At 38.6% G+C, this 19,823-nt stretch overlaps 1 protein-coding gene across 1 annotated transcript in view; it reads left to right on the top strand.

The window, feature by feature from the left end:
* The window catches only part of LOC308489126 (IQCJ-SCHIP1 readthrough transcript protein), a 677,105-nt gene that overhangs the window by 166,107 nt on the left and 491,175 nt on the right, over positions 1 to 19,823 (top strand). Inside the window, exon 4 of the mRNA XM_081029800.1 lies at positions 5,149 to 5,284. Within this exon, the coding sequence (XP_080885926.1) occupies positions 5,149 to 5,284 (136 nt within the window). The remainder of the gene's footprint in view (positions 1 to 5,148; positions 5,285 to 19,823) is intronic.

Below are 19,823 nucleotides of genomic sequence, written 5' to 3'. Positions count from 1 at the left end.
AGACTCAGTAGCCTCTGTGTGCCTTGTTTCCGAAGTGCCTTCTTAGTCTTCATAAAGAACAGAGTGTTATAGATCCTAGACCCCATTTGCCCAAATTCCTATCCATGAGGGAGTTGGGGGTTTTTGACAGTAAAACTAGTCATAAATGTTGGTGAAGAAACTTGCAGAAAAATCCAGAAGAGGGTAAGTCCATGATGTTTTAGGAAGTACTGATAATCAAAGTAAGGAGCTGAAATCAGGAGTTACAGACTGGGCAGAAACGAGTGGAGGGGAAGCAGGCTAGAGACACGGTGGGCAAATGCTGTGGAAAACCTGCCTTTTGCATGCAGTGGCCCTTTACTGGCGTTTGGGCAGGTTTGTACCAGGACACAGGGTTGGAACAGACACCAAATAATAGAAACATGACATATCTGTTAGGGTAACTTTTAATTGCACGTAGAAGATTTAGCTAACAGAGAGTTAAACAAACAGGGTTTCTACTTACCCGCTAAAAGTCAGTATGTACCAAACCAGGTCCACCATCTTGCTCCCTTCTCTCTTTCTGTCCTGCTGAACCATGAGGAGGGGGCACAATGCAATGGGGAGATAGGGGATCTGGTCCAAGTGTCGGGTCTGTCAGTTAGTTCCCATCTCGTTCCCTGAAACTCGGCCAGGGCTCTTGGTGGCAAGTAACAGAAGCTCAACTCAGACTTACGTATGTAAAAAAGGAGATTATATTGGAACATCTAACAGAAACACCCAGGGGCTAACGTGCTTCAAGCACAGCTAGTCCCAGGTGGTCAAGCAAGGTCATCAGGCATCTCTGTCTTTCTTCTTCTGTGAGCTCTGCTCTTCACATCATTGCTTCAGTCTCACAGGGGTTCTGCCAACATTGTGATAAAGTGGCCATGGACAGCTCTAGGCTTAAATCCTATGAGCTGGAAAAGGGGGCTTTTTTCTCGGTAGTCTTTCACTGGCCCGGCTGGAGCCATGTGTACGTTCCTGAATCCGTCACTGTTTCGGGTTGGGCAACCCCAGCACATGGGCTGCTCTCTACAGTGGAGGGGTAAGATCTGTCTCATCCAAAGCTCATGGCTTGAGGGTTGGTGGGTCCCCAAAGGAAAATGAGTGCTGGAACAAAAAGAAGGAGAAATTAATATTGAGCAGGCAAAACCTACCACTACAATATAATTGTGTCTTCCTCACAGCCCACCTGTGGTTAGGATTGAGTGGGATAAAACACACAAAAAGAACTATGTGTAATTAGCTATTATCTCTTAAGACACTCAGATTTGTGTCTTCTTTGATGGCATTCTCTTTCCCATCCCCCGATTCAGCCTACCTGGGTAATAAAGTATTTTGAAATTAAAAAAAAATATTTAGTGACATTCAAGAACTAGTAACTTTCATATGAGAATCCAGATTTCTGACTATTCCCGAAAAGTTGAAAGGTCTGGCAACAATCAACTATGCTGTTATGAGGTTTTCTCTTACGAGAAGCAGGTACTGCCCAGTCTGCCCTCTGCCTGGCCCCAGTTGGCATCTTGGATTCTCTCCCTGTCTCCATAGCCTCATGTCCTACCACTCTTTTCTGAGATTCTGCCTGCCGCCTGCTTGGTTCTCTCACTTCCATGCCTTTGCCCAGAGATCTTTCCTCTTCCTCCCTATCAATCTAAATCCCATCATTCCTTCAAGGCTAATTGAAGTACCAGGACTCCCTCAAACCTTTTCTGAGCATCTCAGCTGTCTCTTCTCCTTTTCTATGTAAGGACAACCAGGACTTCACAGGCTGTGAGTCTCCAACTGGCTGTAAGAGCAGGAGGGAGCCACCTGTGCCATAAAACAGGCATATATAGAGAGAGGGCAGAAGCAGGTGAGTATGGCGTCCCTGAGATGGGAAAAGATAAATAGGAATTGACTTAGCAAAAAAATTACTGATCAAGTGTTTATCTGTTTTGAAGTAAACCTCTATACTCTTATCTATAATTCAAAATATAGGAACACACTTTGTGTGTTCCCTCACTGCAGCGAGCCTTTAAAAACTTATATTGATAATATTGCTTAGTTTCAGAAGTGAAAATGTCAAGATAGTTGGTGTTCAGGGTTTTACTCTGCAGGCGTAAAGGAGACTTGTGAGTAGGAATTGCAGTGAAACTAGAATGAGAAGGCTGAAAAGTGATTCCCCAAGCCCAGGGACGAGGTGCTTCTGTGTTTTGTTTGAATTCCCTCTTACAGTGAACTACCATTTGGAGATGATATTCAGAGAACTAATATTAGAACAATGTAATCTACGAAGGTAATGTCAGTGTGTTCAGAGGAGAGAAATAGTGTGTGATGTAAACATTTTTCTATGATGCCGAAAATAATAACAGCTCTACCATTTTAAAAACGTAGCAATTTATGGTAATAGTCTTATATGACATAACTAGCTTGTCATTTTTAACCTCTGATGCAAGTTTGAAGACATTGTCCAGTCTGTCACACAGTTGTTAAAACTGTAATTATGAAGGACAAGTAAAACAGTGGAAATATGTTTATCATATTAAGTTTTTTTAAAAAGAATAAAATATACTGTAATATGTTTTCAACTAAGTAAAATTGTTTCTACACATGTGAACAAGCTTAATAAAGTACATACTCAAAAATCAAAATAGTTTTTGTATTAAGGAAGTAAGTGGGCTTATGGGTGATCTTAATACACATTTTAAAGGTAATTAATATTGTCACAAGGATACACATCCACTTGAAGAAAAAATATTGACTTCCTAATCTCTGACTTAGGGAAAACTAATATGTCACTTTGCAGATTCCACAGAACTAGGAGGGGGAAAGAGGACGCTTAAGTGCAAATTCACCTTTGTAGACCGTCACCTGTTTTGACCAGCATTGTTTGTTTGGTTCTTTAAAGGTGTCACACTGCCCCCTGGTGTTCAATAAGCTAAAATGTAATATCTTAAGTGTCCACTACATTTTCTTTCTATAATTTATGAATAATCAAGGTGAGAGACAGAGAGAGAAATCTTTAAATCATTTTTAAAATGTCACATGTTTTTAAGCCCTTGATGGGCAGTTTTACAGATTTTAGGTGCCCTCAAGTGGCAGAGCTTGTCAGCAGGGTCCTGGGAGATTTCAAGTGCTTCAGATGATGTGAAAAAACACTCACAGCTTCCAACAAGTCTATACTTCTTAGTGAAGTGGGTCCCAGAAGAAACAGTGGGCCTCCCAGACTCAGGCATGTCATCTTACAGGACCTTCTTTGAGATTGCAGTGTCCTAACTAAAGTTACCGACTCGATCTTATCTGCACAGTTTTTGTGTCATGTTTGCTTCTTGAATCTGATTAACTAGAATATTTCTCTTATCTCCTTTTTAATATGTCCTGTCACTTGACCTAATTTCAGTGTAGGAACCTACACCGTTGGTTTCCAGCACCTGACATGTAAGATACACACTTGTGTGCAGAAAGAATCTCCCTTCAGGCATGCAGTACCCTTCACATGGAAGATCAATGAGGGAAATCTTTACATTCTATATAAAAACAAAATCAAATTTATATACTAAAATCATTTATCCAAAAATTTGTTTTCAAATAAAAATAAAAATGCGTTTCTGATATGCAAAAAAATCTTTAAACCAAAGAAGAATAAATAAGGATGCATTTTGAGCAAATATTGCATAACGAAAAAGTGACCACATATAACCCAAAACGAGGGTCAGATCTTGCTTTAATGCAACCTGAAGTGTATATACAATTTGGAGGGCCCTTAAAAAAAAAAAAAAAAAAAAAAAAACACCTAAAGCATATCTACTTTTGCAATTTTATACAAACCATGAAGAGCCCCTCTCAGGGTCTTGGAAGAAGCTTCTGATCTCTGAGTCAAGGCCATTGAAGCTTAAGTTTCATAGTTTCAGGGAAATTGGCCTCGATCCCAAGATACTGTTTTACTGCAGCTTCTGGAGTTTTCCTTGAGTATTATAATTCACAGAGACTTCATAAATTAGGGGCCACGTATACATTAAATAATGTGGTAGCATTTTTTGTGTTTTTATATCCCCTGACTGTTGAAAATTGATGGTGTTTGAACCATTCTAGCCAAATGAAAATAAATCAGTTTATTTACACAAAAACAAATTTAGTAACATTAGTTGCATGTGGAAGAATTTTAGCTCAAATGCTTCCAGGAGTCTAGAAAAGATAGTGAAGAATTAGTGCGATTATTTTAAAAGACTGACTCCTGACAATTGGTCTTCATGTCTGGCTAAATCCCAGGATAGGATAGATTGCGTTCACTGATCGCTTGTGAAAACCAATGTTAATCTCAAACATTAGAAGCAAGTCCAAAAAAATCACTTAGCTTCTGCAAAGAAGACGTTTCTGTTACCAGTGCAGAAGATGAGATTTTTTTTAGATACGAATCACAAGAAATAGAAAGCTTCCTTGGGTGAAATCTCAAACAGTCGTGTGTGGGTTTAATTTTCTGCGCAGTGCATAACACTTTAAGATATTTTGTCTTCTCTGTCCGTTTCTTTGTTTATTGAACGTTCCCTGTTTCCTTCCACAGTATGTAAAATCCATGCCCACAGGTCTCTTGCCTGTGTTGGGCCATGCAGACTATACTGGATAACATTGTGGGTGCCCTTCACCTTGAGGCCTATGCGAATGGCGCCCCCTAGAGCCTCACTGCATTGTCTGTCTACACGCAGCTGATCCTGGGACAGAATAATCCCTCAGCCGTGCTGTACTGAATGAGTAAATGATATGTCTGTCACTTTATTTATATATATATATATATATATATATATATATATATATATATATATATATGTATATATATTTATTGTTCTCATTTGAAATACAGGATGAGAAATTGAAAGTTTGTGTCCCATACATCAAAGTACATTTACATGTGCACACTAATTTCACTTTGACTGATGACTTGTTCTGACGAAGTTGACACTTGTAGACTGAGCTTAGTCTGTGCAAGTCAAACCAGTAAAACAGAGACAAGTCCAGGTCTTCTGATTTCTTGTGTCACATTCTGTGTGTTACAGTTTCCCTGACTCCAACGCCAGTTTCTTCAGAGTGCTTTTCTGAGTCTGTGGGCTGTGACGGGGGAGTGACAGTGCATGTGCTGATTTTTTATTTTGATTTATTCATTTATTTTTGTAGCATTCAGCGAGCATGGCGTGAGTACCTGCAGCGGCAGGACCCACTGGAGAAGAGGAGCCCGTCCCCGCCCTCCGTGTCCTCTGACAAGCTGAGCAGCTCCGTCAGCATGAACACCTTCTCGGACAGCAGCACACCAGTAAGTGCCATGTTTCCTTCTCATGGTGTGACGGGCCATCACTTGGCCATCGGGCGTTGGCTCCGGCAGCGCAATCTTGGAATGTGAGCAGGTGGGTTGTGAGAAGAGTGTCTACATCGCTTCTTTGCTGTATGTGAACCCATGATCAGGGCTTGTTGTCTCTAAACAAAGACAGGGTTCATAAACAGAAAGTGAACTTTATCAAATCGGAGGGAATCAGCTGCATTTGACATCAGCCTAAACTCTCATTTGTGTGTTTGCATTCTTCTGTTACTGAGAATATCTTCTTTTCTTTATAACAGCATGTTCTTTTTAATCTGCGCCTCAGGTAGCATTTTGTGGTGCTAATAGGATACAAGATTTACTTGGTTATAAAGATCATAAAGAGAACATTTACAGGAAGTATTGAAAGGATCGGGGTGCGACTCGAATGCCTACGGGGGCCAGTGAAGTGACCCATGTGACTAATGTGGGCCGACTTGTGGCTGGCTAACCGAGGAACGGCAGCCTCCAGAGGCTCCTGGAAGTGTGTGGCCAGTGGGGATGCAGGACAGATGTTGTCAAAAGTCATTTTCTTTCTTCTGGAGATGCCAGAAATCTGGATTTTTCAATGTGGGCAAACAGTAAGAAACTTAAAACAGAACTAGGCCCTGACTACAGGACTCAGTTGTCCCAGGGGATACCAGTTTAAGAACACTGGTACAAGGGTAAAGAATGAAAGGGTTGCTGAAGTCTTTATTTAAAAAAAAAAAATGCTAAGAGTGGCAGGAAATAAATGCTCAGGCAATTGTAATGCAAAGTTTTGTGGATTTAGCCATTGTCATCATTTATGATAGTCACTGGAGTACGGAAAGATGTTAGCAAGAGAAAGGGAGTAACTATATGAGGATATTATTTTTTAAAAAAAAAATCTTCCTTGACTATTTTGTAATCCTGTTTATTTATTTGTAAAAAGGCTTCCCAACAGCTAAAATGATGTATTCACATTGGGATCAAGCAAAGGTTATTTGAAATGTTTTCAAATGATTGCACTGTATATTCTTTAATAAGTGGTTTTCTCTAGTCATGGATTGTAAAGAGAGAGCAATAAGTTGAGTTTACAGCTGTGCAAATAACAATGACAGAAGATCTAGTTTTAGCTGACAGCAGAAATTGAATGCTTAGTGAATCTGCACTTGCACAGTTTTGTGGGGAATGAGTTTTCGTAACTGGCCTTGCTATCACTGGGGGGCGCTCATGAACCACATTGGAAAATGGCTGAGTTTAGTCAAGTTTGTATGTAACTCATAATATGCAAGTGAATAATAGTGTGACAATTGAGTGTTTGGGGTGCCTTGTCTATGAATGTGAATTCAAATTGAAAGACTTTGAAGGTTCCAGCTGAGTGACGGACACTGACTATCCGAAATCACTCTGCCTTCGAGTTAAAGGTTTGGATTTGCCGCCTTTGTACTTTCTCACAGCCCCATCTCGGAACAATGTAAACTGTTCCTGAGCCCAGTGATATTTAACGGTGGTAGTGTTGCTGTAGCATGGTTAACCTTTTGGTTTTATTGAAATTCTGGAATAATCTATCTTTGCTTTAGGTTTATGCTGCCACACCACTTTGATTCTAGCACCTCAGGTATTTTGTACGTACATGTTTGTTCTTCCCCCTCTGGGTCATGTTTATTTGTATCTCTGCAGTTTCACTAACAGTTTTACCTTATTTGATTTAGCCTAGCCTCCCGATGTTTCTTAGTAGAGGATTTCCTCCCTCAAAAACCGCCAGCGATTTGTTTCCCCTAGGTGTGTCAGACTGAATGGGGAGGGGCGTCCTGCACCCCCACCATATCGTCCTGCCTTAGCTCTGAGTTCAGGCCACAAGGATGACTCTCTTCAGTGTGTGAAAGTCTGGCTGACGCCTGCTTGTCTATAAGTAGTGGCAATCAAACAGATTGTCAAAAATCACTATTGGAATTAGCTTCAGAAAGCAAGCAGACCCTGCCCGGAATTCTAATAGAGGCTAGTGATTATATTATAACAACTTTGGTATTGATGGCAGTGGTGTGACACTAAATGTACAAACTAAAATATGAAAATGTATGATGTTGGGACATTTCCAAGTCTCTAGTTGGTCAGGCAGGTAAAACATGCAAGTCATAATTTTTTTAGAAACTTTATGCTTAGTTGTCTGGGGTGGGTATAACTGGCTAAAATGGTTTTATCTCCCACAATCATCACTTGGCTGGGACCTCCCTCAGGAAGGCTCATTCTTACCCCGTTTAGTGGTTGTAGCCCCAGGAAAGGAAAGTGACTCTGCTCCCCTTTGACCAGTCTGCCAGACTCACAGGGCTCCCTCTGATGAGTAGACCTCAAGTTTATGGAGGGAGTAGAGATGACCCCTGGTCCACCTTGGCTATACCTGTGATAAAGAGATGAGCTTTCTTTAACAGCCAGCGATTCCATTTGGAATTTCAGGGTTAAAAGCCTTCAGTCCGTCAGATGCTCTCAGTGAGGTGTCTCCCTGGGGGATTCTCTGGACCCCTGACTCCTACTACTGTATTTCCCTGAAAATAAGACCTAGCCGGACAATCAGCTCGGATGCGTTTTTTGGAGCAAAAATTAATATAAGACCTGGTATTATGTTATATTATATTATATTATACCTGGTCTGATAGTAAAATAAGACTGGGTCTTCTATTAATTTTTATGTATTTATTTATTTATTTTTAAAGATTTTATTGGGGAAGGGGAACAGGAGTTTATTGGGGAACAATGTGTACTCTCAGGACTTTTTTCCAAGTCACGTTGTTGTCCTTTCAATCCTAGTTGTGGAGGGTGCCATTCAGCTTCAAGTTGTCCTTTCAATCTTAGTTGTGGAGGGCACAGCTCAGCTCCAGGTTCAGTTACCGTTGCTAGTTGCAGGGGCCCAGCCCACCATCCCTTGTGGGAGTTGAACCGGCAACCTTGTGGTTGAGAGTCGCACTCCAACCAACTGAACCATCCGGGAGCTCAACAGCAGCTCAGCTCAAGATGCCGTGTTCAATCTTAGTTGCAGGGGGCGCTGCTCACCATCCCTTGTGGGACTTGAGGAATCGAACTGGCAACCTTGTGGTTGAGAGCCCACTGGCCCATGTGGGAATCAGACTGGAAGCCTTCGGAGTTAGGAGAACAGAGCTCCAATCGCCTGAGCCACTGGGCTGGCCCCTTATATTAATTTTTGCTCCAAAAGACACATTAGAGCTGATTGTCTGGTTATGTCTTATTTTGGGGGAAACACGGTAGATCCCTTCCAGCCTTTTGAATCTCAACCACCCTTTCTCTGGAGGGTTGTTGCAGTTGCTGCCTAAACCATTGTCTGTCTTCTGGAATCTCATTGTTTGCCTGCCTTATCTCAGGTCCCGGCCTTCCCTCTACTACACAGCCAGTCTGGCCTTGCCTAACTCCTGGGCCTTGCCAGCTGCTCTGCCCACCCCCATGCCTATAGTAACTGCAGTTACTGCCCATACTAGTCATCTGCCCCGAGCACACGCCGAATGGGAAGCCAGCAAGCTGCTTTGCATGAGTCCCTGTGCTGAGATGAGAGAGATGCTTTTGCAAGTTTCTGCTCTGATTGTCTGGGCTAAGCAGAAAGGTTAAGGTCGTTTTCAGAATGTTTCTGCTCTATAATATATAACAACAGTCATGTTTCAGTATGAGCTCTCAAATTTATCATCTTGGTAAGAGCCGAGCACTTGCTAAGTGCCAACTAACTACTTTGTTAATGCTTCCCTTGGATTATTGTATTTAATCCTCTCAGTGACCATGTGAAGGAGGCCCCATTATTATCTTTGTTTTACAGATGATGAAAATGAGACTCACAGACAGAACTAGCTTGCCCTGAGTTACACATCCAGCGGGAGCCCTCATGCTTCACTGTTCTACTGCACTCTGCCACTTGAGAATAAGGCTCCATTTAGACATGGCCAAGCAGTGCAAGAGACAGTCAGGGCACGGGTTTCTAAGACTGTTTTACAATTTAATAGTTATAAACAGTGAACGAAATAATTGAAAAGGGAATCCTCACTTGATTTTATAAATTGCCTAATTCAGTGCTCTTTGATTAAAACCTCAAACCTCAGCTGCTTAATGCCAAATTAAAGAGCAGTAGGAGGGAAGATAATATTAAGTTATGTTAGCAATTTGCATATTAAATACCCTTATACCACCATGTATCATATGGTAACAGAAAAATTTGTTTTAGAAGTAGCAATTTTGAATAGCAACTGTTATTAGGAAATGGAGCTTATGGGTATCAAAGTATCAAAGTGAGAAAAAGGAGTAACTTTTTTAACTGTAAAAATATTAGTTATTGCATGGAGGACAACAATGAAAAATGCTTTGCATATTTTTTATTAATTGCATATGACCAAATATTTATTCTTTTAGTCCCTAGTTCTGAGAAATCTGTAATTTGTCTCATAGGCTATCATAGAAAGAAATTATAGAATGATATATTCTAAACAAGATTGATAAACTTTTCACAAATCACTAGCATACTTCTGTGGATAAATCCAGAAAATCTTTGAATCATTTGGAGACATTCTCAGTCCCATTTGGTTCCCCATATTATAATGTTTTGGTCTGTAGAGAGCAGTGTGGCTCACAGAATAAGACCCTTGCTTGGTAAGATTATCTGACTTAAAATAGCATCTCTGCTACTAGTTTTCTGAGTCTAAGACATAACACTTGAGAAGTCACTCTCCCTCTGCAAAGTGGAAATAACACCCACCTCAGAGATGGATTAGTATCACTGTGAAGATGAAACAGCAGGACATATGTAAAACACAGCACCGAGCCTGCGACCCTGAAGCTTCTCAATATGTTAGTCTATTCTGAATCTGCTCTTGAAAACACTCCACATGTTCAAAATATTGTGGAAAACTAGTGAAGAGCAGAGGTGGAACTTTTAACTTGGTTCCTATTGGGGACCAGGGCGGGGGGGTGCACAGGGCCCATTTCTGATTCACCAAATGAATTCATGAGAATCAAATTGTGTCCTTTTATAGCATCTATTCATATAATGTATATTCAGAATGTGTTTGTGTGTGTGTGTGTGTGTGTGTGTGTGTAGTCAGATTGAAACTATACATCACAGAAATAATACATTCAGCATTTATTTTAGTGTTGCTCCTTTTAAAGACTAATTTTCAAGATCCAAAGGTAAAACTAGGTCCTTTTTCCTCTAAATGAGTGGACCTCTTCTGAGAGACCACACCCACATACACAGTAAAAGTGAGCCTAGATCATTCTCCTCCCTTCAGACCTGAGGAAAAAGAAGTGGGAGGATCTGTAGCACGCTGAGGTTACTTGGCCTCACCTCTCAGGCAAGTTGGTGCAGAAAGCACCATTCCAGTAGCAGCACAGCCATTCTACGCCGGCTTCACTCCTGGTCTGGAAGAATTGCAGTTCTGAGCAGGTTTGAGAGCAGTGGTCTGGGCCAGCTAAAGACCCTGTTACCTTGGTTGTCCTGGAGAGAAAGCCACGGAGCTTTCGTATTCATGTGGCTGCGTGAGTAGTCCTGGCTTTTAGCAAGAGTAGATGGGTACTCAGCAAGAGGGTCCAGACCAAACCTTCGCATGTGTACTACCAAAAACCAGTACTGTTCCTGTCTGCCAAACGTGGCTTGTGCACCTACATTCAAACTGCATTACCTTCAAGTTTGATTGCCCTTTGTGAGATTTACAATCTCCAGGCTTTGAATACATCAGGAAAAAATCTAGTGACTAAAGGGAGAAAGTCTTCTTAAAAGTTGCACGTGTTATTTTTTTGGAGATGGGGAACTCAGACTCTAAAACAAGGTTTCCTGGAACCCCTTCCAATATAATCTTGAGAGCCATAAAATTATAGAGAATGTAAGCTTCGTGCTACTTAATAATTTAATAGCCTAGGTTTTTCAGGTCAGAGACAAGATGTAGTGTGATGCTCAGCTGTTGTTATAAATTTAGGTCCCATGCATTCTAATGGTTCAGCATCCAAACTCTCAGACCCCCAAATAGCACAAATTCTTTGTCTGTCTTAAATTTCGGTTCAGAGAAGTAGTACAGAATCATATGTAAAAAGAGAAGACTTCTTGTTTTTTTTTCCTATCAACTATTTCTTTTTTTTTTTTTTTTAGTTTCAGGTGTACAAGACAAGGTAATACTTAGACGTTCATCATTTATATCCCTCACACTGTGAACCCCCCTCCCCCCATCCACTATCCCTCCGACCTCACACTGAACCATCACATTATATATATAAAATTATAGTTGGCATTCATTAATGTTTAGCTTCTGGTGTACAATGCCATGATCAGGTATCCACAGTATCCCTGAGGTGGTCTCCCAAATAGGACGCATGTCCATCGGATACCCAACAAAATCTTTACAACATTATTGAATACCTTCCCCAAATTAATTTTCAAAAAAACCCTGAGGCCATCTTGTGGTTACCAGCTGCTTCCAAATCCCTTCACCTTTCCCCTTATCCCCAACCCCCCCCCGCCCACACCCATCTAACAACTCTCGGTTTTTTCTTTGTGTCCCCAAAACTGTTAAGAGAAGACTTCTTGATATTTACATAGAAGTAGATATATTTCTGTTTTCTTCAAACCAGGGTCTTACAGAACAAATGTTTTCTTTTCAAAAGTTTTAGAAATTATATTACATAGCATATAATCATAAATTACAATGTGAATAAATATATTTTTGTATAAAAATATCTTTATGTCACAAACATTCTCCTTTTCATGTCTTTGAATATGGTTGATAGTACAGATTCCTTTTCCCAAGTTATCCTTTTAACTTAATGATTGGAGGACATTTTTCTTGATAGGTTTAAAAATGAGATGTTGTTTTGGTTTGAGGATTAAAAAAAAAATTAAGGATTGCTAACATTGAATATTTCCTGGGTTCAGAATAATACACAAAATTGACAATTTGCTATTTGATAACTGACTCATTCATCCACAGTAATATAATAAATCCTCCTTAGCAGACTCAACATTATTAACCTATGAGTTTAGATGCAAAAACCTGGGCATTAAGTGCCTCACTTTTGATAAAGAGAACTGAGACAGAACTTGTTCTCTTTGCGGTTTATCTCAAGTCCAATTTCAGCATTTGTCCTCACATAACTCCTGTGTTTATTCTACAGCTTAGAGGAGATGAAGTATCCAATCCTTCATTTAGATCCAGAGTGCACCCTCTGTTACAAAATCCTGTTTCATTATTACAATCAGCATTTCACTCATTAGATGAATATGAAAGATGCTTTAAGGTCCAGAGAGAAATTGGATGTGGTAGAACTGAAGGGAAGTCTACTATCATATTCCCTTTTTCTGGAAAACTCATTGGCCTAAGGTTGTTTTGGACTTTCTTTTTTAAATAAGACATCTTAGGTGGGAGGTATTTATTCACAACCCTGGATTAGGTCTATATCATTCGTTCACTCGTTCAACAAGTGCCTGAGTGCCTACTGTGTGCCGAGCCTTTGCCAAGCACTATAGCTACAATGACCATCTAAATACACACAACTTCTGCCCTTGCAGAATTTACACAATTCCTCAGTTATGGTTGGAAATTCTTGTAACAAATGCACTAATAACTTACAAAAGATACACAATAACATTTCACTAATTAGTTTTATAGAAGGTTAGGTATTAACAAAAATCTCACTGCTGAAACCTCTTCTAGAGCAGAATTTCCCAGAATGTGGTAGTTGTAATATTAGTCTCACAGGATATTGGTAGGTGGTAATTGGGGGAAGGGGGACATCAACCAACTTATTTACTTCAGGACTTCTTAGAGCCTTTTAAGCTAATACACATTTCAATTTGCAGGAGGGGTGTTACTTTTTCATGTTTTTCAAATTTCTTTGGCCATGAAACCCATTAAGAGTCACACTTTATTGAGCCATTGATACATGGAACACTTTGGGAAATATTCTAGAGTTAGTAGCTGTTGAAGAAAAATTCCAAGAGCTCGTGTTTCTAAGTTGTTCAATAATAAAATTAGTTTGAGTTGAACAGTGCATTTTGAAAACTTCCAGTGATATTTTACACGTAACATCTCCATTTTATAGGACTCTATTAGAGAGCTGTATTATACAAATGCAAATTGTATTAAGTTGGTTCACATATAAAACTTGTGTCATTAACTGGTTAGAGTGTTTAAATAAAAAGACCAAGTCTAGTCCACAATATAACAGTGCTGGAAGATGGGGTTTCAGGGAGTCAATAAATAACTCCCTTTCCCCCTCTGATTTAGGAACTTATTTTCAAAGGCAAGAAGTTTAGGCAGAGGGCTGTTTCCTGTCAAAGCTGGATTTGAGGGTATAACTCTGACTGGTGATGCCACTTTGCTTCCTGCTACAGAACTTTGGATTTAGGGAAAACTACCAACCACAGGAAGCACTGGAAACTGCCATTCTTACCCACAAACCTTGTGCAGGGAGGTGGATCCCATAGAAAAATAGAGGTAGAATGATTCTGGGCTACCCAGTTTCTTTGCCTAATCCTCCAATCAGGGTAACTTCTTCCACCTTCATGGGGAGGATTAAAGGATGGAAATCAGAAACCGGGAGTACTTAGGAAAGTGCTTTCTCATGAAAACTGAAGGAGATGGGAAGAAGGGAGTCCCTCTATTACGTGCTTCATGTAGCAACAACTGGCCTTTTATCATGGCAAATACCATAAACATTTTTTTACTTATTTCGATTTTTGTATGATTGTATACATTGTAATATGTTAATTTTCACAGTGTTTTCCAAATAAGAATTACTTTTGGAACTTAAAAAAAAAAATACTGATTCCAGAACCACTGTGGATCTATTGAATCAGAGTTATCTGGGAAGAGGCCTGGGGTTCTGCATTTTTAAAATGCCCTACGTAATCCTTATTATCATTAAAGTGTAGAAAAACTGAGTTATAGAAATTGGAAAAAAAAAAAGATCAGTTTTATTTAGGAAACTTCCTTAACCAGAACATCCGGGTGTTCATATTTTTTCCAATTTTCATTTTGATGTTTTAGCATTGCATTCATATACATTAGGAGGGACTGAAGCCAATTTTTCATGATCTAATACCAAAACAATCACCATTGTTTTAACAAAATTTGCTAATTTTGTTAAAATTACCAGTAGCCCTGGTTGTGTTGAAATTCTGTTTTCTCTTCTTTCGATTTATGATTCTTTCTCAAAAATATTAGAGTACTATGCTCTTCAAGGAAGGTTTCTGTTGTTTGATCCATTTCAGTTTTTATTTAAAAAGGGCTACATTCAATGAGCACTGATTAGATTAGTTTCAAGTTATTCTTTACTTTGTGAGGATTATTTAATTGGCATGAAAGGGGATTAGATGATTTAACTATTAGCTGACAAGAGTGTTAGCTATGACTGAAAATCCTAAATTATGATGTATGATACATAGTTGAGAAGGATAAAAGAAATATGTTACATAGAATGAAAATGGGCATTTCTCATTAGTGCATTCTTTAAAATGCTATTTGTTACCAGTTATATGTACAGATTAGTTAAAATATAGTTAAAATTTTAATTTTTACTTTATTCAGAGCTGGAAACATCTAAAAATAATGAGTTAAGGAAAGTTTCCTATCAACATTTGAAAACATACTCAAATTTTTTCAGAGATCGTGTTAGTAAGATTCTTTTATGTTTATAAAACACTTTAAAAATTCCATTAAATAAAATGTTGTTAGGAGTTGAAGACAATTGCCTTTATTTTGTTTTGCAATCTTCATGGATTGATTGATTTCTCAAAGAATAATTTTTTTTAACCTACTAAAAATTCTGACAGATGTTTTAGAAGTAGGTTCTATGTCTCTACCATTCCTCTAGTTCCTGTAACAGCTCCATGAGGAGAAACCCCATCTACATTATGTTCCCCATGAGTTAATTATAATTATTCCTTTTCTAAAGCAGCACCAGAAGCTGATCGTAAGTTTGAGACAGAGACTCTCTTTCACATGTGAGCAGTGCATTGATTTTTCTCTTCATTGTATCGATAGGGTTAAGTATATGATAGAAGAACCACACTATTTAATGCAAGTAGATTTTCAAGAAAATCATTTTGTCAAACATTCACTCGAAGGACTTTATCTACATACAGCAACAGCTGTGACCTGCTTTAGAGATGACATCATTGGATGTCATGTGGCTCTTTCTACGTTTCAGCCTCAGAAGGAGATAATCTGTGAAAGCCACACAAGCCTGATTTGTGCTGTGATAATCTTCAGCAGACAGAAGCCGGGGCTGGCGTGAGGCATACCTGGTTACCCCGTGTGTGCAGTGCCTTGTAGAATTCCAAGCTTTATTTCATTCCTTTTTTTTTTTTTATCAAAAAGTGGATGTAATGATAGAATGAAGTGAATTGGCTGCTTTGGACTAATGGGAGCTTGTTTTCTGCCATAAGATCAAGAACTTTTCTGGAATCCTCTGTCTTCTGAATAGACTTGTATTCTGTGTGTGTGTTTTCAGTTTGAAGAACAGTGACAAAAATCAGCAAACTTCATCTCCCAAAGAGCTCTCTCTCTTTTTTGTCAATACTTGATGATTTCTGCTCCAAAATCTTATTTGAGCTGCCTGGGTATCGTGGTTGGAAACTGAATGTCAAAGCATCTCCTTTATAATACGTGTTACAGAAATTCTTCAGATAACTTTACTTGCTAACGCAGGCAGCCTTTTATGGATTTTTTTCAAAGCCAGTTCAAATAAACAACTCTTTTCACTCAAATGGGCAAAAGTAACTCTTCAGCACCATGGAGAGGTCTGGACAGCTTGAGGGGACACGGGCCTGTGACCAGAGCGAGCAATCTGGCAGTGTAAGTTTTACAAACTACCGTCTTCTAGTTTAGGTGTATCATGTTTTCACATACGGAGAAAGGATACTCCAAAGTCTCTCTAAGTGAGCTAGGCTACATTTAAGTTATAAAAAGTGATGGCCTTCATTACATTTTAAATTCAGGATTAGCTATTTAAAATATATTAGGAAGTGTTAATATATTAATTTGAAAAATCACTTTCTCATTGCATAACTTGGTATGTGAATGTTTGGTGCTTTGAATTTTGAGAATGTGGCTATTTGTTTTAATGTGGCTATTTGTTGCATTGTAGTTGGACAAAACAATTACTTTGGAAATAGCATTTTTATATACACATTATGTAGTTCCAAATGTACAGGTTGTTTGTTGCTCTTTGTAAACAGAAGGCTCGCTTTGGAAAGTAGTTTCTGATTTGTGCTCATTAGGAAGGATAGTTTTAAACCTTTTAGTTGCAGATCATACTTTCAGTTACCAAAGGAGCAAATATCTAGGTATTCTAATGTAGGAACACATAGGGAATATTTAATGACTTATTAAAATTTAAATTTACTGATATAAAATATATAAAAAGCCTATAGCAAATGGGAAGGACAGATGCTTTTATAAAATAATTAGATATGGGCTACTGAAGGAGTACTTTTAGGCATCACTGGAAATATTTGATTAATTTCAAAGTAGTCCAATTTAACTGTTCAAACCAGAAATTTAAAAATTGGTTTATTCAGAAGCCTAACGTTCTCCTTAAAACTGAAAAAGGTGTAATTCTGTAATACTATGATAGACAATACTTTGAATTGCTATCAAGAATGACCCTAATAAATATTTTGATTAACTATTCAAATTTGTCTAAGAGAATATAGTGTCATAAAAAAGTAATTTAACAAATAATTACATTTTCTCGGGCCAGTTGTGAGGTTTGGAACATTTATTTATGTTGAACCATTTATTTTAAAGTCTAATACAACTATCTTTTTATATTATTGCAATATGGAATTTATTTCCCTCAATATTTCTCCTCATACGTTAAGATCAGTAGTACATGAAATTTACTCAGCTAAACCCCTAATTCGCATATAATTCTTTCTATTATACATGATTTCCAAGCAAACTTAATGTTGCCTTTTAACTCGTCAGTAACTTGGCATTGATTTGGGGGTAAATTTCGACAGTGTATGGAGTGCAAAATTTTGAAGGATGTGACTTAATTTTATATTAAGGAGATCTTGACATACATTTTTGTCAGCTTTGCTTAGTAGATCCACTGAAATTTCTTTAATTGATGTCAGTATTTAAAAGAACTCAGGTGTTGTTGTTTCTTTAAAAAAAAGAGTGAAAGGTAGATTCGTGATACCAGTTCTTTTAGTTTCATTTCCCCAAATTTTATAATTATGCTTATATTTTTACAGATAAATAATGCTTTTCATATAGTGTTGAGTGCACTTCTGTGATTTTAAAACTTTGTTTCTTTATGATAAACTGTATGCCTTCCCTGCTGGTGGTGGCCTTGGGATAAATCATTCTCGTTGGGTAGACTGTAACATTCTAATCTAGAGGATGTGAGTCTCATGTCTTGAGATGCACCTGCTTTATGTTCTGAAATAGGGGCAAATACACCTGATTCAGAAATTTATTCTCTAGCAATCTTTGTCTCTGTCACTCTCTCTCAAAGACATGATTCACTTATGATATTGTCAGAAGTGTAACATTTTATATATCTTGCTGTTTTGCACACATTTTAGTGATGTATTTATAACAGGAATCTAACATAACATTTTGTAGTGGAGATATGATTGTCTATGTATTTATTTAACCAAAAATTATTGCTTATGACAAACCACAAACGTGTTTTGGCTTCTGCTTTGATAGCCTTTTAATCATTGTTGAAATAGCGTAAGTCATCTGAACAATAGAAAAATGTCCAGAGCTATTTAGACTGTGAGCTTTTTACATTTTTTTCTTTTTTTCTTTCTTTCTTTTTTTTTTTTTCCTATAACATTCTGTTGGTAGCAGATGTTTGTGAACAATCTTAAATTTAGTTGAGTGACATTTTGCTTTTCTTGCCAATGTAAAAATATGCTCACGGATCTCTTTCTATCTGTCTCTCTCTCTCTCTATCTTTTTTTTTTTTTTTTTTGTAGTCCACACACCGTAGCAAAGGCTTTATAACCTTTGGTTGAAAAGGATTTAAGGGCATATTTTCTCAGTGAAAACCACCCGACTTTGCATGGTAGCTGAACGTAGAGGTTGCTGATTGACAAGTGTGATTCTTGCTGATTTCAACCTTTCCGAGCACTAAGAAAGATACATTTGTTTTGGGAGTAGTTTTTCTAAGGTACTCACAGACTCATTTCTGTTGCATTGGCCTCCATCACAGCTTCCTTCCAGAAGCAGCTATTCTAGCTACAGTACCAACAGGACCAGTTTCAGTAGAGGAGAGACTGAAAGTGGAATGTGCTGCAGGAAGGTCCCAAAGGGTAGCTTCTTACGGGGAAGTGGGGATTCTTGAGATCATTTCAATGAAGCAGGGCCCTGATTGATGTGGATTCTAGGCTTGTTTCAGTGTGTTTCTAGCGTTATGAGTAGGACACAGATGACAGCAGGTGCCTGAGGGTAGTTCTGTAGTTTCTTAGAGAATGCCCCTGCATTTATACATCTACATAAAGATTTCCCTTAAGTGATTTTTGTCTTCAGTTATCATGTTTTATTGTTAGTGTTTCTTCCCTATCTCAAGTTATACTTACAAGGGACATTCCTACTTCATAGTACATGTTGGGCCTAAGTAGATAGGACCTAATTGATTTGAGATTTATGTTAAATATTACTAGATTCTTTGGAGTAATCCAGATTGTTTCAGAGAACTGCAAAGAGCTTAGAGACTTCCCAAGGAAGATTTCCAGATAGCTGAAAGACCAGAAATACTCTCCAAAGAGAAGTAAGTCTGGATACCATGCTTTTCTCATTGTAACTAGTCTTTCAAATGCCGGTTCCTCAAAATGGGTCTGGCTCCCTCCCATAAGTCAACTCAAGCTGGAGCATATAAAATGCAAGCAACACACCCAGGCAAGCAGTCATGGGGATGAATTCAAGTTGTTTCCATTTTGCCTCAGTTTCCTGTGCTCCTCATCCTCATCTTGGCTCTTTGACACCATCTCATCTGCACTTCTGCACTTGACACACTGCATCATACAGCACCAGACTCCATTAATAAGACCCATTTTGATGAAAACACATTTTGAATTTAACATTCTGCAGTGATCTCGGTAGCATGTTTCTCAAGGATACTGTTCTCGTGCTTGCTCTCTGACTCTGTGCACCACAGTGGTAGGAAGGAAGCAGCTCTCCACCTGGGGTTCCATTTGGGGTGCATTGGAACCGATGGGCAAATCTCTGTGCGGCAGATCATGGTGCTGGCATGGAAAGCAAGTCCTCTGACTGTTCATGAGTGAGTAGGTATCACTATCTTTTAAGAACAAGTCAAAAGCAGACTTAGCCGAATGATGTGAGACTAGATAGAAAAGAATGTCAATCTTCAATGCCTTAGAGCAAGCCATACAAATTTACCCATATTTAACTTTTGTTGGGATTACTAGGAATGAAATACAGGCATTGTATCTGGATTTGATGACTCGGAAGAGTTTTTCTGATATCTCTGTGGGAAAGATAAAGAACTGAGGATGGAATAATCATACAAATTGGTA

This window comes from Rhinolophus hipposideros, assembly GCF_964194185.1.
Source record: "Rhinolophus hipposideros genome assembly, chromosome: 2".
In the NCBI taxonomy this organism is placed as follows: domain Eukaryota; kingdom Metazoa; phylum Chordata; class Mammalia; order Chiroptera; family Rhinolophidae; genus Rhinolophus; species Rhinolophus hipposideros.
The sequence above is the reverse complement of the archived record's forward strand: the minus strand, read 5'-3'. Positions and strand labels throughout refer to the sequence as shown.